Raw genomic sequence first — 24,210 nt, forward strand, 5'->3', positions numbered from 1 at the left:
TACAATAAAGCTCGTTGATTTGAATAAGCGTTGTCTTGTTACAATCATGATAATTTTGAGATACAGATTAAAAGATTGATGTGAAATTCACTGAGAAATTTGTTTCGAAAAAAGTACGCTTGAAAATACGTAATTCTTATCAACTTTGCTCGTATCATATTTACTCATGGTATTTGAACGAGTGATATAGGGCCCGTTTAATACCTCCGACTTATTTCGTAATCGTCATTAAAAGAAAGTGAAAAAGGTCTTGAATTCAGCGTTAGATATATTTCAGTTTAAAAAGTTACTCTGAAAACAGATCCAGTTAACCATGCAGCTGCTCTGATTAACCCGAGAGGTTAAAAGTTACACACTTTCAAACAATAATTTAACAACTTTACTTTCACGACGTTAGAAATTTCTCCGCAAGTTTTGTAACTCGTATCTCCTACACGGATAAATTTGCTATTAAAACTGAAAATGAGTTTGATCAATAAAAGAAAGATAATATAAAAATTTCTTTCTCTCACTTCAGATATGTACGATAAAATCGTAGAACTCGACCATTGAATTTCAACTTCAATATCCATTTGAACATTACCGCATATATTCAATCGTTAAATCCCAAAACGAGTTTCAAAAACTTCCGAAATAATTAAAACATGAAATTTGTACCTCAAATTGTTGAAATTTTATCTTGTGTAATATAAATTTCCTCAGATTCATTTTGATTACATAACGTTGTTTTATCCACGTCAACTACCATTGGAAAAAATAACCTCGCCGGAAGTTTTTCAACCGTTTTTACCGCTTTACCAAACTTCTGATTAATCCCGCGGGTCCCGTTCATCCCTGTAAAAGTTGTCGAACGATACGGCACAAAAAGACTTCTCGAATCTCTACAAAATTCCACGGCGGGTAAAAGGCGAATGGTCGGTGTAGGTATAACTAACTCCGTTATTCCACACTGAAACAATCGTCACGTCATCGACGTCCCTCGGCGCGTTCACCGTAAACCGGAACCGACAAGGTCCACCCCCTCATGCTGCATATCCTACCGGCAAAGGGACTCGCATCGAGCCCTACGGCGTTGCCGTAGTGGTTTCGTGATTCACGAACCGACTCGAACACCGGGTCAGAAGTACGCGATGACAATACTTACACCTGCAGAGTCCCCCTCCGTTCCCGTCATGCATCGGACCCGAAGGAAACGGCACTGCGGGCCGATTGGCCAGGTGAAACATGCGCGTACTTACGAGTCGGTCCACACCGAACAATGCAGACCCCGACTGTTTGTTCTTCACTCAAAAACCGGCACCCATGCAATGCGGATTGATTCGTGATAAAGTGGGAAAGTTCATCGGTCAAACTGGACTGTTAGATCTACGGTGAAGAAAGTTATGCCGACATACTAGATGATCGTGAAAAGAAAAAGGGGGTGAAAGTTACAGTGCATGAGTACAAGTCGTGTATAATGGATGGGTAATTCAAATTTCGTCCCTTCGAAACTGCTAAAGCTCTAACGAATTGTGATAAAGGACCCTGCACAGGTCCTTCGGAGTATTTACTTGGATATATTTACCTCTGTGTTTACGTGCGCGTGATCGAACGCGGCAATTCGTTCTCTGAAAATGGTACGTCAAATTGAAATGTCGAATAATTTATCAACGTTGTAATATCTAATGGAATTTACCTGTTTCATAGATTTGTTATACTCCGGACGTACGTAATGGTGGTTCAATGCGTGTATTAAATTGCGTACATTGAATCCGATTGTCGTGACAGCGGATTTGTTCTCAGGACGATTGAGAATATGCAAAAGAAATGTCCTTTCTTTCATCGTTTAAGTGAAATTAATAACGAACTTGTCTCTCAAATTTCCAACTCTTGACAATAGTTTAAACTATTTGCTTGAATAAATTCTATCGATACAATAATTCGAAAATGGTATTGAATACTTCGACATTCTTTGTATCACAGCATTTGTAATTTAAGGCAACAAGGCTCAAGAATTTGAACTATTTTTCATGAATTTAAATAATGGCTTGAATGATTTTTTTTAATTAAACATCACGAAGAATTTACCTGATTTAATGCATTTCCAAGTTTTTACTTTCCGTTTAAAGAACCGTCTCTATGGTAATCTGGATATTTGTACTGTGTATCCAAGTTAATTAGCATTTTTCAACTGCCTCAAATATGGTGTTGTTTTGTCGAGTAAATACGTGTAATTTCTGGTTGGCAAGCTAATTAATCAATTAACGAATGCAGGAAGAAATTGGTAGAATAAAGGGCAGCTTGAAGAAAATCATACGTAGGCGTAGGTAATAGGTAACCATGTGAAATTATTTACATACACTTTTTACAGTGATTTTTGCTCTTAAAATCCTTGAGATCCAAGCTGATCCTTTCGCTCCATTCTGAAAAGCAAAGCCAAAAATAATAAACCAACTTAAATAGAAGCAATTTTTGCATAATAAATGAACAAAGCATAATCAGCATTCTGCACATATCACGTGCGTATTGACATACGATAATACACCTCAGGCTAACGTAACTTTGAAAAAAGAAGCAAATGAACAAATGAAACTGAAAGAGAAACTCAGCCAAGTGACACACGTATATAATTTTGCAAAGCGTATGAAGAAATTAAGCTGAAAGCGTTGCGAAAACAATTTACCAAACATATATAATCAACAATTACATCTCACATGAAAATCTCAATTAAAAATTTATAAAAAAAGATTTTAATTAAATACCTAAAAACTAACCGCTCAATTTCGACGAGAATTGACCCGGCAGATGTTGATCCAAAAATGGCGACCAATGCGGGTGCATGGGTTCAAAATTTTTGCGAACATTACACTTGGTGCAATGAATAAATCACAATACACCAGCAGAGCTCGCCCTTAAAGTTCGCACAAGTGTTTGTCAACCCTCGAATCAGTTGCTACGGAGGGTACTTAAGCCGTACGAAAGCGCATCGAATAATGCATAATGCATATGAATAAGGAGGAGATGGGTAGGTTACAGTTACGGTTACAACTTTGGGACACGTGCCATGTCCAAATAGAGTCACAGGCGCTGTAAACGCATCCGCGGTGTTCAAACTGCCGCCTGTATGAGGCACCTTTAGTTATCAATTTACAATCAACAGCTGTACGTAAAAGCTGCACACACAAATTTAATAAGTCACGTGTCATTGCGCCGTACTTACGTTACGTAATTACACACGTACCATAATCCATTTAACGATCTTGCCTTTTTTTCTGGCTGTTTTTATTTCAGTTCTATTTTTGTATTTTCTATACTATTAGTATTCATTTTTTTTTTTACAACAGGACAGTATTACTATGGAATAGAGTAAACTGTATTGCTATGACAACGAAACGTCGTCATGGACGTTATTTTTTATAGTGAGGTAATTTTTGGTAACGTTTCGTTGAGTGACGGCCGGTGGCTTCTGTGCGGGATTTAATTCAATCGTAAATGAGTTTAAACGGGAGAAAATTTCGTTTCAATTTAGAGCTGCCAGTTATTCTGTAATTTGGTTAATTTAGTTATCAAGATTGGATTCAAGTTTAATCCGATTTTGCACTAATTTTTCAGTTCGATACGAATCTTTAAATAAAGCTTCTGCAAAACTCTGTATGGGGCATTCAATTCCATCTCGACCAGGTTTTATTTAGTGAAAACTTAATTTCATTCAACGTAACCGCTTTACATAAATATTTATGAATATTCGCAACTTTTTACAGTTTCACCTTTCTTGAGATTCTCCAACTCATTCATTACTATTCCGATCACTTGAGAATCGGTTTCATGATGAAGTTTGAATTCACTAATTAAATGTTTAAACGTTGTAAACTTTTGAGTAGAATTCTCACATATTTTAAATTGTATAAAGAACAGGTCCGGATTAAAAAGAAGATGAAACTGATTTTTGGCGCAACGTTTCAGGAATCGGATAAAGATATAGTGAAAAAGTTAATAAAAAGGAGGCCAGGAGAATTTTTTTAGCGCTTGCATTAAAAAACTCGTTATATAAAGTATACAATTTTGTAAAGAGTTTTTTAATAGTTTCGGCAGATGGCTCCTGCAGATCGGATATATAATGAAAGTTTTAAACTGTGTAAATTGTCAATTTCACTCTGCCGGCTCTCTGGGTGCAATTACGTTCACCCATTTCTTTCGGACTCGTATAAAAGTGAATTACTCGCCTGCAGGGTTGCTATTTAAAATATTTTTCGATATAAAATACCGTTCCCCATAGAAAATTGAGAATTGTTTGTATTCAGCGGCAATCAAGCGATATTCAAATCCGACAGGTCAATAATATGCAAAATATGGAAACTGCAAATTTTTCTAGTAATCGAATCACGACAAGCAGCAGTTTTCGACAATTTTCTCCCAAATATTGTTACGGGTATTATCGCAAAACAGAAATTTTGTATCGTCAAAATTACACCGCGAGTCACATTTAAGTCGATTATAAAGGATTCGACGCGATGTCATTTCATTTGAATTATACGATTTATAAGCGAATCGGATCCAGCGAAGCATTAACTCCCTGTGTCTATTATAATGTTCAGAAAAGTCGCGATGTCGACAAGACGAGAAAAAGCGTAACTATAATCTGGTCGACAAAATATCGTGCAGTAAGTTACGCTGATTTCACGATGTATGTACATATATATAAACACATATATATTATATAGCTTCAAACGCCGCACCGTCATTGTCACGGTCCGAGTCTTGCAAGGGTTCGTACCTAACTCCGTTGATTTCTAATGGACAAATAACACTGATAATACACCATAAACGTTGCTATTATTGCACACACATCCACAAGCGGTTCGCCAGCCTTGTTCTGCTTGGGATATTCCCGCAGCCTTGACATACTACGTGTTTTACCTGGCAAAATATGGTATTATACCTGTGAGTACACACGTATAAGGCGCATACTCGCTCACATAAATTCGTGAAACGCATGAATTAAAACAATAGGACCCACGCGGAGAGCGGTGCAGAAATTGAGGGAAACGCGAGTGCCACATTTTTCTCCTTTTTATCGTCATCAAGCTCGTGCAAAATTTCTTGGTTAAGGCAACGTTTTGTTTCAAAATTATTATTCACGTTCCGTTTAATTAGCTCTTCGGTTAACCAAATTATACACAGCTTGTTGTATTTTCACACATAGGCGTATAGAAGCGGTGAATAAAAGCTATAAGGGTAGTTTTGTTTCTCGGTTAATCACTGCAGCTTTTTAACCCTTTTTCGAACGTATTTATTCTCGTTTTTACATCTTGAGAAATTTGGCATGCAGGTATATACCTATATATATATATATATATATATATATATATATATATATATATATATATATATGTTCGAAATAATTTGGCGAACTTTAAAGTTTCCCCCCCATCTTCACTCAACCAAATACGTATATTGTTGGGTAGAATTTAACTCGCCCGAGGGACTGAAACTCCAAAGTCCTTGATTGACGTTAACACAAGCCGTGAAAAATTAACCACGATGGAATTAAATATAAAGCGGTAAGGCAACAATATATAAATTATTCCACGTTGCATGTATTTACCGAAATTTAACCATCGGGGCGGTCTTGATAAATATTTATACATGACAGATATTAATCGGTAAATATGTGCGTACATTCGTGTAGCGTGGTTAAATCGACTCAATTATTATCAGTACTATTGGTTTTCGTACAGTTCACTCACTGACTGTTTCCGTTTGTTCAAAGCAACCAGAATTTTACAACTGTACAAATTTTCCTTCAAATAAAACACAGAGAAAAATCATAACAGTAGGTACTACATGGTTCAAGGTTATTTGATTGGTGTTTGCAAAGATTTGCTGAAGCATTGATTTCGGTCGATTTTGATAGGATGTACAAATACATGAAAACAAAAAGGAAAAAAAAGAGAGAGAAGCAAAAAACGAATAACCAATAATTCTGGTCGGATATAATATAGCGGATCTACGTGCGGACAATACTTGCAATTAAGAGTCGGGGAGGAGATATCCGGTATACGCCGACTTCCGTTGTACGGATTATATTTTACGACCATTCAGGGAGCCAGGAATTAAGCCCGTACATATGAACGTCGTGTAACAAGTGCAGGATCCGCAGTTGTTTGACTTCGTGAAGAAATTAACTTGCTGGTCAAATTCGATTTGTATTGATCTCACAGATCCGTGCGACGCAGTCGCTGCGTAGTCTGTATGAATTTGATTGAATTTTCAAAATTCATGGAATATTTCAATTCGGAATAATTCACGAATGGTTGTCTCTATTTTGAAAGTTTTATTTTATTTTTTTTCTAAATGACAATTCTCAGGGTAATAAGATACAACGTAAGTTAACAAGAATTAAAAATCTAGATAATTCACCGTTGGGTATAAACGTTGTTGTAAATAATATTCGCAAATGTCAAATTTCACAAATTCAAAATTTTTCCTTTCAGCATTCATGCGTTTGTGAATATGATTTTAACAGAGATTTGAAAACTTTAACACAATTTTTACTAATAAGTATCCGTTTGTTTCTACTTTGTGTAAAACTTGTCGTTACAATACCGAGCGTTCTTTGACGTATTTACGGAGTTGAATGAACAGTTAATTATATTCATTCATTCATTCGTAATTCATTCACTCATTCTCCGAGGCTTACTCTTCATCTTAAAATACACTATCGCGAATTGTGTCATCGCGCTACAAAAACGAAACGTTAAATTTGCGTCACATTCGTAATGTCAATTATCATTTGCGGGTCAAGACTTGATATGGTGAACGTACAGAAACCGAACAGTCGTTCGAATTCTCACGGTTTTAAGCCTACGAATTTTTTCGCTTATATGCATTCTGTGTAAAAGTGTGTAAAAAAAATTCAAACCACTCATCATACTTACAAAAACCTAAATTCTTGCCTAAATTCTTTCTTCCCTTTCAATTACCTCTCGACGACGACTAGCGACTATCCAAACGCGATAAGATCAGAAAATACCCACATAACAAAGGTACGATTTTACGTTTGACGACATCTCGTCCGTTGGTTATATAAAACGTACATTAAAAAAGATCCAAATTTAGTTCCGCAAATCGAATGAAAGCGGGGCTAAACTTCGTTAAACGCGACTCGTTAGCGGGATCGTAACATCAACAAGCATCATCAGCGAACGATGATAAGTTACCCACACACAAACGTCTCGGCCTGCGGAATACACTTGACACGATGACGTCATGAAGTCAAGGTACACGCTCCTCCTCCATCAGCTTCGGGTTACAGACTAGAGTTAGTATATGCCGAGGTGGGCACTCGGTGAACTGCCGGGAACAAGTGTACTCGCGGTGTCGCTGCATGCATGTCCCTTTAATCTCTTTTCCGAGAGACGAGTGTCAAGTGTACTTCCATTTAATCTCGAGCTTAGCTCGAGTCGAGGAGAAGGTGCAGGGAAGTGAACACGGCTTTAAAACGACGGCAAAGTGCTCCTCGTGCGGAAGACCTGCGCTAATTGAACCCGTGAGTGTTTCCGAGTTTATCAATTACGATTATTGTTTCCGTTCTTGGTGCAGTCGACTTTATAACGCGCCAGTCGGCACCGTCGTTCATTTCTACCGCGTGCAACAAGCGAGCTTAGAGCTTTCCGTGTGTGCCCAAAGTTGAGCTTGCCGAAAGTTTTGCGTTGACGAAAGCGTCCCGTGGGACGGGAAAAGTTGATTAAATGTTTCGAGAAGTTTGGCACGTCGTATAAACTGTCGTATTCTGCGCGATTGCGGGTACGGCGATAAGTGAAGACGTGTGTGATTTTAGCAGGGCTTCCAGCGACCGAAGTCACAAATAATGATTGCCGAAATAGTGGCATCTTAAACCAAACGAGAGTCCATTTTTTAGTGATAAATATTTGGGTCACAAGAATGTAGTATACGCCGGTTTCAACTCAAAACGCCCAGCAAGGTCGGGACGGAAAATTCAAACGACATGTAAATTATTTATACGATAATTTGGCTAATTAGAGAAGACCCGTATTCTGCCTTTGAGCTCTTAAAATATTTCGTCTCTCTGCACGGCTATCGTCATTTTTTGTCAAAGGTCCATTTCTACAGATTCCGTAAATTGACTTTTTTTTTTTTTTTTTTACAGTGCCATAATTTTTGAACGAATAAACGAATTCGAGTAATTTTTCTCCTCAAAATATACGTATTTTTTTCTTCGTTTAGACGACCTCGAGTTAAGGAAAATCAATCGAAAATTGCCAGAGTTATCCAACGCGATGTAAAATGTCACGAGAAAAATTTAACCACGATTTCAGGGAATTGAATTATTTTCCTCTTGCCCATTTTTTCCCGACTATTCCTATTACAAAAGTCCCAACTTTTTGCACAAGTTTCCTCAGCCGGTAAGCTCCTCGAAAAGATATATGAATTTTTCAATATAATGAATTTCTGAAATCTTCAGGTAGCTTATATATTTTCTACTATAAATTATTTTCTTCATGTCCCTACACTGTTTCTTTTTGTGCAATACGTGTACGTATTGCCAAGAAATAAGCGGGCATGGAAAGTATGAAAAATCCAGTGGCGAATAAGACTGCATGAGCCTAAAAATAGTTGAATATTACAACAATAAACATGTATACTTATCTATACACAATTAAACACGAGTTTGGACATACTTCTGTTTAAGTCATCTCATAACATCGTCAATTCATGCAAATTATTGCTCCTTCAACCCACGGATGTTGACTTGTTCTTGCAGTGAAAGTACGGTTTGTTTATACTTCCTTTTTTCCAGACGTGAATCGTTTGCACGCCTTCAGTTGTGTTAACGTCTTCCATTATTTTGTTTCACTCTCGCGATATTTTTTTACGAGCAGAATGACAGAATATGGGTCTCCTCAAATTTGCCGAAGAATCATATGTATTTTTCAAATAAATTTTTTGAATTATTCGACATCGATAGATTTTGTGGGACACGTTGATGCCAAGAGTAAAATTTTTGTTTTCTTCTTATCAGAGACATGTAAATAAAGGCAATTGGTTAAAAATAAAGGCAAATGGTAGCGAGTGTGAAAAATAGTGGCAAATTAGTGTCATTAGTTGCAAACTGGAAGCCGCCCTGTTTCAGTTATCTCATTTCGAAAACGTTCGTACGTTCATAAATACGCGTTTGATACATCTGTAAAATTAAAAAAGGCGGTATGAATATTTCGTCAGTCAACAATTTCGCGAGGTATGCCTAACGCGTGAATTTTGCAACTTGTAATATAATAAGACAGGTGATTCGATGAGCGCACATCGACCCGGTTCAAGGCTGCATCGTGATTCCCTGATCGCGAGTGCCCGTCGTGCAAGTTTTTTATTTTTTTGTTTTAGTTTTCAATTATAATCCGCGCAACCGCATCATCATCGCGCATGCAAATCAACAGTGATTATGAACTTTTAGCTCCCTCCGATGCGATCGTGTAAACGAATAACATCGCGAATCAGAGGATATATTATTTGAGGGACCAGCTCGCTACGCATAACTTCGCGAAGTTAATTTCGTATAATGATATAATAACGCGAGACGCGTTGACGGTGTGGAATTAATTCGCCAAGTTTAATCGCTGGACGGAATTTCCTCGAGGTTTGAGAAACTTACGATATTGGGAATGAAATAATGACACCACTCGCGATTATTAAGGCGAGAAATAATTCAAATTTATTTCCGAGCCACGCATCGGCTCGGATATATGTGCGTTTTGACTTTCGCCGGACGTAAATCATCCGCTGTTATAAGGTAATCCGGAGCACGGAACTCGTCGAGTAGTTTACTCTCGACCACTTCCGGTTACTGTGAACTCCGTGCGGCGAGTGGTTTTCGCACAATTTTTTTCTACCTTCCCCACGCCCTTTTCCCACAAGGGTAATTGACAGAGTTGTACCTACAATACGTGCAGCGTGACGCACGTATAATTTGTCTGGATCCGCTATCTTTGCTTTGCAACATTGGTACTTTGGTATATTCAATGATTTTCATCCGCCTATTCGCAAAGCGAATTGCAATGTATCATTTTCACCACTCTTTATACATCGATGCGTTTCTCTGCTGTTGCAACGCTGCAACGCGAATAGCAAATATACGTTCCTTTCGCAAGATGTCTCATCTTGTTAACTGTTGTAGGGACTACGCGATGTGGATGCGAAGGATGACGTAAGTTAAGTGGGTATGAAATATAGACTTTCGAAGAATCAAAGACGCGAATTCGATATAGAATCAAATTTTGCACATCGAGTGGATAAATGATCAAAAATTGTAACATCGTTTTTCATACTTGGGTATATTTTGACTGTAATTTTGAAAGATTTACAACGTGTAATGCAGCATTGCACGGAAATGATAATCTTGACCATTTTTACCCCGGTTATTTTTATCTGTTTTTATTAACGTCTGAGATTTGTTGACTCGACCGGCCGACGTAGAAACCTGGCGGTGATTATTTGCAGACAGTTAGCTAATCCGCGGCTGAAGGATTTCGCGGAACGTTCAAATGTTTGATGTTCCCGATTAGGTGGGTGTGGATTTTACTCCCGTGATAAACACGCGGGTCTAAAACTGTTGGTAATTTACGATCTCTCCGGATTTCGCAAACTGTCGCTAATTTCTCCCTGCCACTAAGTTTTCAAATTTTCAAACAAAAACACAACTTTTTTAATTATCGTACACAACAATTTCGGCAAATTTTTGGTATAAACAGTAGCGTGTGTAAGTGATTCGAAAAGTTCCTCCCTCCCGCACGAAGTAAGAAGACCGTGTAACGAAATTCACAAGTTTCCCAAAGCAACTCAACGCGACGATAGGTTTATAAAATTGGGTAAAACGTATTACAGAATCTGAACTCCAATTTTACAGTTGGACGATAATTTCACATTTATATTAGTCATATAATATAACCAAAAGATCGGAAAAAAAATTTCTCTCACAGTTTTCTTCAAGATCCCCGAAAGTCACGACGTTGCAGTACGAAAAGCCACAGAAATTGGAAAACCACAAGGCTGATTTTTCGAATACCGAACAACAGTGACACATCTGCGCGAAAATTCTTTCCGACAACCTCCAACAATATCCTCTCGAGTTGATAATGCTGATGGGAGAAAAAGACAAGAAAAAACGAAAAGAGTAAAAATATCACCGCGAGTCAAGATCGTTATAACATCACCTAAAATTTTCGTTACAGCAATGTACGAGGCAAAGTTATACGCGTCGAGAGTTTTTTCAGCTCGCAATATTCCCGTGTCCTTATCACCTCGTTGAATCTTCTTCTCCTTACCAAGATTTCAGGCACGACAGCAATCGCAGTTATAGTCAGTCAGAGCAACCGAGCGGCAACAGAACAGCCCAGAGCTCCGAAGCGTCAGGCAGATAATTTATATGTATATACGTATTATGTACATATGTACAAAGTTGCGCAATTCGTTTCCCCAATCCTCCTTAGAGGCAGACACCCGTTCGTCTGTATATGTATAGGTATATAATGCAGCGATGGTTATGCGATTGTACAACGTAAAAAAGAAAGAGAGAAAAAAAAAACACTTTTGTTAAACAATGTAAAGATGCCACGCTTTTTACCTCTCGTCAATCGGTATGGAAAAAAAAAAAAAAAAATGAAAAATTTCATTTTGTTAGGGACGCTGCGGCCAAGACGATCTCATCGCTAACGAATAAATTCATCCTGCATATATATAGTTGATGCGTACGTCTGTATGATGCATGGGTTATGTAAACGTAACAACTTGATGAATTTCATTCAGGAAGTTTGCAGATTAGAGATAACGAGCAATGTATTATTCATCAAGGAGTACAAACGGATGCGATCGAAACATGATTCCGAAGTTTCAAGATACTGTATGCGATTTCAATAATTTCCAGCTCAGACTGGATAAACCAAGTTTCGCTTTTCCTGATCGATCGATACTAGATGGTTGCATTTTTTTTTTTTTTTTTTTGTTTTGTTGACCGGGTAAACAATCAACCGTCGTCAGACAAAATAAACGATTGCCAAAATTGTGGAAACGTGGACAAAAGTACATGCAAATCTTTATAAATGAATTGAGCAACTTTTTTTTTTAAATCCATCTTTTACACCGTAGTTTCAAAAAGAAACCGATTAATAATTACAGCGTGAGTTAGATCTATATTCAGAATCGTCAGTAGTCGGTAACACAACATGTAGGTACATTCGGAGGTTACCTTTACTTACGCAACGGTGATACAATAAAAGCGTGAATAACAACGTCTGCTGAGATAAATCGAAATATATATGTATATATGTATGTATACACAGTGTGCCTATATAAGTATTATACACAAAGTTTTTGTGGGCTGCATGTCCGTGACGCCGTTGTAAAGATTTAACTTGGTACCCACTGCAACTGATCATGTCCGAGGCGATGTTTCTTTCCCGTATTTCTCATTGCCTTTTCTCACTCATTGCTTTTTCCTCCTTTTTGTCCGTCGAGATCAGCTTTACGACCGTAACAACAGATATTCGTTTGGCCTTCATGGTCGCGAAGTCGCGGTTGCTGAACGCGGCACAGATGACTACGTCTACCTAGAATAAATAATCTCGCAACCTGACTATTAAACGCGTCAAATGTGTATGAAAACAGTTTAGTTATCGCATCGGCATAAGAAACCAGAGGTGAGAAGGATCTCTGGGTCACATGAGCGCGAGCGTAAAACGCAAAGAGAACGTAATTCGCGACGGCATGGCAGGTAGGCAGGCTTCTTAATATTATTCGCATTGACTGTCCTTGGTTCTACATAACTTAATGACCATTCAGCGCGAGTATTTTCACGCTCGGGAATTATCCTCATGTTTTCTTGAATTTCCCATTTCCTCTTCGTATCTAACGTGGCTGCACACGTCACTCATTCGTAGGGGAGTTTTCCTTTTCGACGCTGAGAGAAATTTTTAGTTCCGGTTACCGCTCAGTCCTTGACTATTTTTATTTTTTACCACAATCGAAATATACAGTTCTAGGTAGAAAATGATAATTAGTTTTCTAGCTGTCACCGGAAAGTCTACTATCCGCTACTATTCTTTCTCATTACGATCGCTGTTGCTAGATTTTCTTGCAACTGTTGCGAATATTTAACGCTTGCGCGACAATAAATTGACGTTAAGCCTTATCTAACCAAAAAAGTACAATAAACCGAACAAACTGATTGTCCGTTGCAATTACCAAAAAATGATCGACAACATCGTAAAATGGTTACGTGTACCTCGTTTTTCGAAATTCCAACAATATTCGAACAGTTTTTTTTAACGATACCTATTTTACTGAATTTTTCTAGTTACTATAAAAAATAAAAAGAAGACGCCGTGGTTTTATAAGAGTCGAGTCAGCAAACGCGTGTGTGAAGGAAGTAGCGTTCGATAGTAATTTTTTTTTACCGTCCCCTTTGAATTGCTTCATCATCCGAATTTACTCAGGTGGAGTTTGTCGATTTTTCTATAACTCAGCTAGTTCTACGACAGATGTGCACTGGTAGGCATCGTTAAAGATCGAATCCAGGGCACCCGGTGCTGCGCATACGAAGTATGTACAATTCTTATTTTACTTCACTTTTCCCAAGTTTCTCCCCAGGACGATCGCGTTACAATATGCATGGGTATACAGTGTGTACCTACATCGGTAAAAAGCGAGACGGGTACGCCAGCTACCTTCTTCTATTTATAAAAAGTGCGTGCGAGTGCACACGGATCGATGCGATAGCGAGGAAAAAAGCCATCTCGAGAAGTTTCAGAATACTTCGTGCGAAAACATCAACTCTATATAGATATATATTACAGAGCGAAACGCCTGACATTTTCAGTAGACAAATTTTACGACTGTAATAAGGTTCGACCCATTCATTCCTCGAAAAATTGAGCTGATCCAGGTTAGGAAATCAAAGTTGAAAGGGTTGCAAGGAATAGTAAGAAAAAAAAAAAAAAACTTCATCTACCTTCAAAAGCGTTTTAATATATATTTATATATATATTATTTAAATTCAGGATGAACAGGATGAACCGTCGATGATCAAATATTATGATACGTATGGGGAATAAGGTGTTCGGAAAGAAAAATAAAAGTATATTCCAACGGTCTTAAAGTAGAAATATACCATCGCAAAAAAACTAGAGTTATAAAGTTTCACAACAGCTGTACTGTATAAAAGTTTCCGGAAGACTTTCAAGACTTGAAAAGTACGTGCCCGATACGATACATTTTCGCGTGGTTTACGTCATACATGATTTGCCGTGGTTGTAGATACTTGTTCTTCGATACAGACGTTCGATGCTCCGGGAGTTGAATTCACCTTCGATCTTCGGTAATTAAGTCCAGATAAAAAAAAGAAAAAAAACAAGTCGACAAAAAGGCGCTGCTTTTTACGGAGTTGTATGAGTTGTATATTAAAATTAAAAAAAAAAAGTGAGAAAAAAACGAGCACCGCCGTCAAGTTACCCACGCATTCTAACATATTGCGTTGAAGGAAGATGATTAAAAAAAAATATATATATATATATATATATATTATACATGTTTGATAGGCAATGAGATGCGATATATTTTATCTATAAACCGACGTATCGTTTGTGACGAACGCACCGTTTGCTTACGCTTATATGTTGCTTTTTTTTCAAGACAGCAAGGAGCAGTTTCATGTCTACTTTAGCGTCGCGTTAGGATGTACCGCGTTTAGTACACACACTTCAAACGAGTTACGATGTTGGTACTATTACGCTCCCTGAAGGAACGACGCGTTATTCCCGGTTCAAATTGACATCGTTTCAATTTTTACGACAAGTTTGTAACACCTTTGCACAGGTATGCTTACCGCGTATTGTCTACAGACATGTCAAAGTACGGATCCCCCGCTTTATGACCATAATGACCTACGTGAGGAGGGTACTTACAGCGTCAGTTTTGCTATTTATCTGCCTAATTTTTTTCCCTCCAAATTGCTGCAGTTTCTTTCTCGCCGCCCGCAAACGGATATTTACGCAACGTACCGCAAGGGGTTGAAAATTATCAGTTTCCCTTGCAGGGAATGCTGCAGGAGACTCTTGGGAGCATGAGAGACACACCCATCTATGTATAGGTATACATTCGGCTGCAGAGCGCATGAGGGGGCAGATATGCGTCATTATTTAGGGTAATGGTCTTAGTACCACAGGCACGGAAGCAAACACGGCGAGAAAGTAATCACTCAATAACTTGATGAATTATTACTACTATTATTACTATTATTATTATTATTATTATTATTCTGTTTTTCAAGTAATCAATATTTTCTATTCCCTGCTTCTCTAATTGACCTCCTTTGTCAAATTTTAACAGTCCATAATTTGTCCGATCAGTCGTGAAGATCTCATTTATTATTGTCTCAGTAAATTAGCTACCAATTTCAGACAAAAGGCCAGCGTCAGGCATAATTTCTTTCGGTCTTTTTTTTTTTTGTGACTTTTTCATTATTCTTAACTACCTGTTGATTATTATTATTAAGAATTTTTCTTTGCATATCGCGGTTCGAGACTGAAAGCCAATACCGAAGCGGGTGATTTACAAGCTCTCAGCTATTTCCGGATTGGGGTATAAAGCACAGGTCGTTGAAAGTGGAAGCGATCGGATACGGCATCCGCGTTACCATTTGTGGCTACGGTGGTGAGACCGCCACAGCCTTGAGGTCATTATGGTGTACCGTGACAGCGAGAACTTTCGCTGATAATGAAACTGAAGTTTAAGTCCGCGTAGACAAGCAGTGAAAAAGAAACTGCGAAGCAAAACTCGTTGTACGAAATCGATACTTCATCATAGCACATGATAATAAGCAAACTCAGCCGCGGTGGTCGTCATTTCACTATTTACCCCGACGACTCGACCAGCGAGAAACTAGATACTCGGGGAGAAATTACTGTTAATATTACTGTTATTATTGTTATCATTTATCGTAAAGAAATTTACGCAAGTTGAGAAAATCTTGTTAATCCGAACTAACCCTGCCAACGTATAAGGTTTAAGTGGAAATTTGCAACTCAGGGAAATGCATCTGTGCACTTACGGCTAATAGTTTTACTTACGTGAAACCGTCCCTACGGAACTGCACTTTAATTCCGCACGAACGCAAAGCAGTTACTCTGGCTTGTGAAAATTGCTTTGGGTAGTACAGACCCGGCGAGAATTACGCATTATATAGAAGTCTTGGGGAAATGGGAAAAGCTCATTTTACCAGAAAGAAACGTGCAGCAATCCATCAGATGAAAATTCAATCCTCTAGCACCCTTCTTCTTCATGTTTCATTATTTTATAGAATATGTATTTATTCCTTCTTCAAATTACGCTTCGTTTGTGAATAGTTTCTCAACCGTGTTGAACGGGACTATAATCTGAATATTTTTCAACTGGATGAGAGCATCAGACGACTTTGATAAATCGGGAAAGTATATGTAAGTTTTGCAGTAACGTTGCAATCATTGAAGAAAATCATTGAGGCGTTGAAGAAAATTTGCCACTCGTACGAACCAAGGATCGATCAACTGGTAAAAGTTGTTTTATAATCTGAACAAGCATAAAATGATCCGGTTTTTATTAGGGAAGAGAGGAATTTTTTTGTCAAACTCACATAGTGTTATTGGAAGCAAAATGCGGTTGAACAAAATTACCCCAGGGTCTTCCCCCACGTATCAACCTGTAACAAAGTTAGTCAGCAACTAATTAATATAATTACCAATTACATGTTCGCAGTGCGCCTAGAGAGGGAGGCAGCAGCCGCCATGACCATCGAGGAGGGTCTTCTTCGACATCGTTACGAGAACAGCAACAGCAGCAGAAGTTATTAAAGCGAACAAAAAGTTTGGCCGTAATATCCGAGGAGAACAGAGCAAATACCCGGCCGAGCAATTACTACAGACTTGGCGAGCCTGCATTGTCGGAGGCATTCAGGAGGCAGCAGCTCATACCAAGAGCTAAGCTCATCAATCGGCATTCCCTGAAGGATAGGTGAGTGAGGACGAGATTCTAATCAAAGACGTTGACCAAGCGGATGTATAAATTCCTGGATAAAATGTCACGGCTACTCAGCGAAGACGTTCGTTGCTTCGTTCGTCGTTCATCATTATTTACACACCGAGAAAAATTTCATTTGTTACAGTAACTAGAAAAATTCAGTAAAACAGGTATCGTTGAAAACACTGTTTAAATATTGTTGGAATTACGAAAAACGAGGCACGCGTAACCATTTTGCGCTATCGTCGATCCTTTTTTCGTAATTGCAACGCGAAATCAGTTTGTGAGGTTTACTCTACTTTTTCAGTTAAATAAGTCTTTAACGTCAATTTATCGTTGCACAAGCATTAAATTTTCGCAACAGTTATACAAGAAAATATAGCAACAGTGATCGTAATGAGAAAGAATAGTAACGGATACTAGACTTTCCGGTAACAGCTAGAAAACTAATTTTCATTTTCTACCTAGAACTATATTTTTCGATTGTGGTAAAAAATAAAAATAGTTAAGGACCGAGCAGTAACCGGATCTAAAAATACCTCTCAGTGCAGGATATTGCGGGATACTCGAGATTAATTTTGTTGAAAATTCGATGCACGCAAAGTCTAACATTCGTTTGTAGTGCAGACGAGTACATATTACTATTCGCTTGCTTTTGTGGTGAAATGAAATTTACGGCGATGAAGATGGGAGTGGAATTATCCCGGAGTAGCGATTAGGGCAAACCTGATCCTGGTCGTTATGCGGTCAGTTTCGAACTTTGAAAGTATAGATAATTGAATGTACTCTGTAACGTGATATGGGCCGTGTAGGTTAAGGCAAAACATGTACTTCTGAACGTTTATCGCACTATTTTGAAGCAACGTTGAACTGACTTGAGGGCAAAGCTTAATAAAGTTAGATTGCGTCAATGGGTTTACTTCAGTCGGCATAGAATTAGAAGTCACGTGAATAAAATATGACAGAGCGTCGCTGTATCTACAGTAGAGTCCTGTAAACTAGGAGAAACTTTTGATGAAAATAGCAGCTTTTAGGATTAACTACTTCGGTATAGTTGCCCCTGGTAGGCAAAACTGTCAGAGAGATTCCGAATTACTTCTCTTGCATGTTTACTAAGCTCTTGCTCTCAAGGCTTGATATCCGGTTGCGTTTTTTCGGTTTTTTTTTTTTTTTTTGCGTTCTGCAAACAGGTATGTCGGCTGATACGAGCAGATTTCATTTGTTACACTGTTACACAAGACCGATGAACAAAGCCAAAGAAAATACAGCCAGAGGAATAAAATCGCGACGGGTTTTCATAGAAATGTCAGAATTTCTCTCCTTGTAACTTGGTGAGAGACGAATGAATCTAATTGACCTCTCGTGCCCCTTTCCTCGCGGAAACAACGGCGAGGTTTTCTCGAACTACAGCGAAACGGTACGATCGTTAAAGTTTGATAAACTTTGCGAAACTATATAAGATACGGAACTCCTGGCGAAACTCATTCCTAAGGATCCATTCGCGTGCCTGATTATACGTTATACATGTAAAACGCCTCCACATACTCGCATCGGGCGAAAGTTACGTAACCGAGGAAAAAGGGTGAAACCCTTATTGAACTTTAGAGGGCGATGAAGAAGCAGATTTTTTTTCTTTCTTTAATCCCGCATGTCACACTCTTAATACTATTCGAATCAATCACTCGCATTAAATTTCATCACGTGTATCCGCACCAGGCATGACTAAAAAGTGGAGGTTGCTTCCATTTCCTTTAGTGAATTTAGTAATTAAGAGAAAGATGCGATTAGCAAGAAACAGGAAAGAGTATCGATTAACGTCTTTTACCGGTATCACCTGACATGTTTCACGTTTTTCAATAATATAACGGTTTTAAAGCCACGCTCTTCCGGTGAAAAATTAGGGTATCCACGAAGCGAGGCGGTAGGTTCAGCTAAAATTTTTCTCCAAGGAACCTTTTTCTGATAATAAACTTTGACCGCTCTCACGTTTCGATTCCTTGTTTTTCCTACGCCTTTCCCGATTACCTTTCTACTAAATTTGTTTCACCTCGTGTATCGAACTTCCACAGTTCTAACAATGGTACAAAGTTTCTGGAAAGTAAAGTTCAGTCGTTCCGTTTCTCCACATTGAACTCACTGCAAACTCGGCAATATATTGAAACGGGCGTTCCGATCAATGAAAAATAACGAAATGATTGCCAAGTTTTCTTTGTGATCTAGTTTTGCCTCGTAGCAAGACATCGATATATTCATTACAAAGACCCTTGTTTCACCCGTTCTCCAATTAAGACTGGAATAAATTGATTCCCAAGACCGAGCCGTTAATCGTCATCTTTCAAGATCACTCAGGCGATCAATTCACTTCTGTATCAAAATATCAAGAGGGCATTAAGAATTCCAAGAGGGTACAGGGATACAGCGGCCGCTTCATTAACCGGGGGTTTATACCTGTTAACTTTCGATTGCAGACTTTCAAAGAGCCAGCAACATCTCAACGAATCATTCGAGGTCTCGAATCCAAGAGTGTACCGATCACGTTTGCCTTCCGACACATATTCGGTGTCCGATCCTCACGTCTCGCTGCCAAATTTCATACCCCAGAATTCGCGACAGAATCATAACCCAGATCGACTCAACATTCTCGAGTGGCCCGAAGCACCGAAACGTTACCAAAGCATCCAGAACTTGGACAACGTCTCGGGACTTGTCGATGTCGTCCAAGAAAATTGGTCAACGGAGGGAAACAGGAGTATAGACTGCATTTACACTCAGGTCAGTTTATCGGCTCGACATTATTCTTACTCTCGTACAAAAAATATTCTTGCATAGCTTTACACTGAAATTAAATCATTTCACAGGTAAAAAGAAAGCGAAAGGAGCACCGAAGTTTGGACAGTGTATTATTCGAGGACGACAAAGAGCTCGAGTACTTCAACGTGTTGGACCTCCTACCGTTGTCAAACGTCCGTTTGCAATTCGACGATAGAAACGGATCGGATAACGGCGTTAAGGCGAAAAAAAAAGAGCGGAATCGTGAATTATTCGAGAAGAACTATCGCCAGGTTCAATCGTCGTCGGACGAATACGAAGACAAATACGGGATAGAAGATCCTGACAAATTGCGGAGTGAGAATCGGGAAAAGGAGAATTCTTATCAGCATAGCGAAGGACTCGAGCCCGATATCGCTGAGGCGTTGAACGCGTCGAAGATTAAAGAAATCAACGATCTCTCGAACTCCGAGAACGGTGAAGAAGACCCTATTTATGTATCTAGGATTGGCGAAGAAGCGACAGGGTTTTCGGACAAAGTGTTTAGCCAAAAATCTGGAGAAAAACGCGTCCTGATCCTCGATTCGGACCAAGATAAGTTCAGGGCGGACGTTGCGGTTGTGAGACCGGTTAAGGATTACCGAAGGATCGAAGAGGCGGAGGACTACAAATCGATTTGGATATCTGACTCGGAGGATCAAGAGGAAATGTCGCGTAGACCTCAGGTGCTCAAGGTGATCGACAACGACGTAACGAAGCGTAACAGGACATCGGTAATCGAAATTGGCGATGTGACCGAAGCGATGAACTCCGCTAAGCAAACCGATGGAACCATTTCGGAGAGTAACGATTGCGTGATAACGAACGACTCGAAACTCTCGTCGAACGAGGACAAGACGAACGAGGGCCAAGATGAGGTCCGGGTCGAAGACGTAAAGACGTTCTTCGAAACGAAGTGCAAGGTGAACGGCGAAGCCAAGAGCGAACGCTCGGAGGGTAAATTCGGAAGAATAATAAACCATACGACAAGCATGTTCGGAAAGGCTTGCAACGCGGTAAAAGGCAGTCTCGGCTTCGAGGCCAGATCTGACAGCTCCGATTTAGGGTTGGGATCCGAGTCAGGGAGCGACACGCGGAGGCAGTCGATGGACGGAATCGACGAGGTGGAAGACGGAACGAAAGCGGTGGCGAACGACACCGAGAACAACCACTCGGCACTCTCAAGGTCGTTCAGCTGCAGCGTCGACAGCTCGGCGAAGAGCGAAAACAGTCCGGAATTCGATCACATAAGGTACAAGATAATGAAATCGGACTTGTTCAGCAAGAACATGTTCGGCAGTATGAAGAACGAACAAGTTTTCGACGGGCTGATGCAGTACCTCCAAGAGTATTCGTTCCACGATCTTCTGGTCGACAATAACGTCGTGATAATCGAACCTGTGCGGGCCGAGACGGTCGAGAGAAAGACGACGTCGACGAGGTGCGGCGGGGGAAAATCGAAGAACCCTTCGTCATGCCGCATATCGGGAGCTATTGAGAAAAAGTGTGAGGAACAGCGAAAAGTGGAGGGTGATAAAAACGCGGGAAACCAGCCTCCCAAGAGCCCGAAGCAGGCTGGCCTAAGGCGGCACTTCTTTTACCACCCGATACGCGTTAACAGGGAATTGATCGACGACGAACTGCCCGATCCGGACACGGTCAGAAACGTGAGAAAGATGTTCGAGGGGACTTTGAAACTAAAAACTCCCGATCCGACCTTCTCGAGGAACAGTCCTACGAGGAAAACAGTGAGCATGAAGGACCTCAGACAGATAAGCGAGAGCTTCGATGGATCGGACAAAGCCGACGGATCCCGGAGCTCGAGCAGGGCGAAAAACACGGCGAACAAGGACGGGATGGAAAGCCCGAGGAGTGAGTCCAAGACCAGGATCATCGCCCAGGCCTTCGAGGCGAGGAGTGGACAGACCTCGCCCAGCGACAGCGGACTCTCAAAGCACAAGGGGATAAAGTACCTTCACAACTGGGACGCGGGGAGCGTTAGCAGCGGTGTATCCAGCGATTATCCAGACACCGATCCCGGTAGTGGAGTCCAGTGCACGTCGTCCGAGGACGAGGACGAGTGTCAGGACGACGACGATATCGACAACGGACCTGGGCACTCGGTGTCTCAGGACGTCCTGAAGAAGATAAGGGAGTGCGGAACCTCCGTCACCTACTACGGAGGGAAGGTGGTGAACACTTGTAACAGCCCGTTAATATCGCCGCCTATAACAGGGAAGATAATGCGTGAAATAATGAGGAATAAGCCCAAGAGCAACGAAGCTTCCAAGGATTACGTCAAGTTTCGATTGGTGAAGAGCAACTCTTGCGACAGCAGGTTAGAGCTTGCCGGTAGACTAGTCAACGACCAATCAAAACGCGATAAATTCAGCAAGAAAATCGGCGAGCAGACGAACGGCGCTTCGCGTATCGAGTACACGCCAAATTCTGATCTTAGAAAATGCCCGATAATGGAAGGGCGCAACGTCGAGGTCGTGGAAGCGGACGATGCTGCCGAGGAGATTATCGAACCGGAAGTAAAGAAAGAACCGCCGATCGTGATCGGACTCGAGCCGAAAAAGGAGGAGGTCAAAGAGCCGGAAATTTTCAAGGCCGATTTCAAGCTTGGAAAGTTAGAAGACACAAAATGCTACGCGAACAAATTTAACAACAGCACGTTTAACCAGTGGCAAGTTAACGACCCGATCCAAGAGAAGAAATGCAAGTTTGGAGAAATTGATTTCGAGGAATTTGAAGTATTGGAAGACAGTCTCAATTCCAACGATAGAAAAAATTAGAATTCATTTGTCGACACTGTTTCATTTCACGTGTACAATTTCAGTTGCTATAGGTATATAAATTATTGTCATACCGCGAGTGATGCGAATTAGCAAAGGTTAACGGCATAACCTGATGGTCGTCATTATTTTAGGAAGGCACTGTGTATAAGTCATATTACAATATTAAGGTACATTATGGTAATTGCATAAAACTGACATCTTTCCCGAACCATCAGCGTTTCAGGGGTATATTACACAGTGAGTTTCTCTACCTTCGAAACTACGGGTGCGCCTTGTTCAAGCAACCGGAGTTACAGCTCTCCTGTTCAGGTTGAGCATCGTATCCTGCCACAGTCATTCCAAATGTCGAATATTATTTGTTTTGACAACGTTTGGGATGTCTCGGTTGCGGTATACGATGTTTAAACCTGAAATGAGAACTGTAAGTCCGGTTGCTTGAATAAGGCGCACTCATCGTTCCGCGGACAGATAAACTACTGTAAATATACGATATGTACTATAAACGTATGATGAGAGAATTTTTGTCAATTTCTGTAAAGTAAAATTCTCTATTATTTATTATGTATAAAAGATTGGCAAAAGAAAAATGCGCCAAATTATTTCAAACCCCGTCGTACAATGTCGTCTGGAGAAATGGGATTAGAAGTGTAATGAGTAAGTGCAATTAACAGATAATCTATCGTCGGTTAGACGAATAATCTTGGCGCTCAAAAATTGACGACATTTGATGACAGATGTACTTGAACAAGTATATTGCATATTTGCATGGCGTGATTCGTTTGTACATGTTATGTAACTTGGATTATGAAAACGAGAAAAATATAAGGTATAAAATTGAAATAGTAAAAATAAATGGTTTCTTGCAGAGAAAAAAGACCCGGGTGAAATACTGTGAATTATAACGTTTGATTCGCAATCTTTTCAGTATAGTTTTCTACAACTGCAACGATCCCAGAAACCGCCTCGAAGCTGGGTACGGAAATAATTCAGCGAGCATACCTAAATCGAGAGACCGCAATCGATTCATCGAACTCCTTCCAACATGATTTATCACCTATATTCCAGATTAAACTCGCTGATTCCGTTGATTTTATTTCTTTCTCCAAAAGCTTTCAAAACGTTTCCAAAAATATCATACAACGATAAAAAGGATCATCAAGGGCTGTTACAATTGTATCCGTGAGAGCGAAAGGTAGGTACAGCTCCCATTGAAGGTCGTCCAGAGGCTTTGTTCAAACCACGACTTAGAGCTAATTGAATGACCGAGCAAGACAACGAAGTGCTCTCAGAGTCGTAAGAAATACAATAAAATAACCACCAAACTGAAAATGCTGGGAAATTCGTGGCGATACGCGAACGTGCGCAATTCCACAAGATAAATCAAGCAAAAAAAAAAAAATAAAAAATAATAATAATAAATAGAACGGAATTTTTCATTAAAAGTAAAAGCCAAAGAACCCAGTGCCAAGTTATCCAGGACAATTTTTAATAATTAAATTCGACGAAGTGAGTCAACGTTTAATTTTGCGAATGTATAAGACGAACCGGAAGACGTTTTCCA

The 24,210-nt window shown here is 39.7% G+C and overlaps 2 protein-coding genes across 3 annotated transcripts in view; one reads left to right on the top strand and one right to left on the bottom strand.

Moving 5' to 3' along the window:
- LOC124296416 (protein javelin) overlaps positions 1-23,489 on the top strand; it is a 28,631-nt gene extending 5,142 nt beyond the window's left edge. Inside the window, exons 2-4 of the mRNA XM_046746315.1 lie at positions 16,780-17,034; positions 19,509-19,812; positions 19,899-23,489. Coding sequence (XP_046602271.1) covers positions 16,780-17,034; positions 19,509-19,812; positions 19,899-22,646 — 3,307 coding nt within the window. The 3' untranslated portion in view covers positions 22,647-23,489. The remainder of the gene's footprint in view (positions 1-16,779; positions 17,035-19,508; positions 19,813-19,898) is intronic.
- Positions 1-24,210, bottom strand: part of LOC107226404 (calcium uniporter protein, mitochondrial) — a 73,230-nt gene that overhangs the window by 17,520 nt on the left and 31,500 nt on the right. Inside the window, exon 3 of one of the 2 annotated variants that reach the window (XM_046746322.1) lies at positions 2,340-2,402. The exons of the other annotated variant lie outside the window; for it this stretch is intronic. Within the exon in view, the coding sequence (XP_046602278.1) occupies positions 2,340-2,402 (63 nt within the window). The remainder of the gene's footprint in view (positions 1-2,339; positions 2,403-24,210) is intronic. 2 annotated transcript variants of the gene reach the window in all.

The sequence above is a fragment of the Neodiprion lecontei genome, chromosome 1 (genome assembly GCF_021901455.1).
Source record: "Neodiprion lecontei isolate iyNeoLeco1 chromosome 1, iyNeoLeco1.1, whole genome shotgun sequence".
Lineage (NCBI taxonomy): Eukaryota > Metazoa > Arthropoda > Insecta > Hymenoptera > Diprionidae > Neodiprion > Neodiprion lecontei.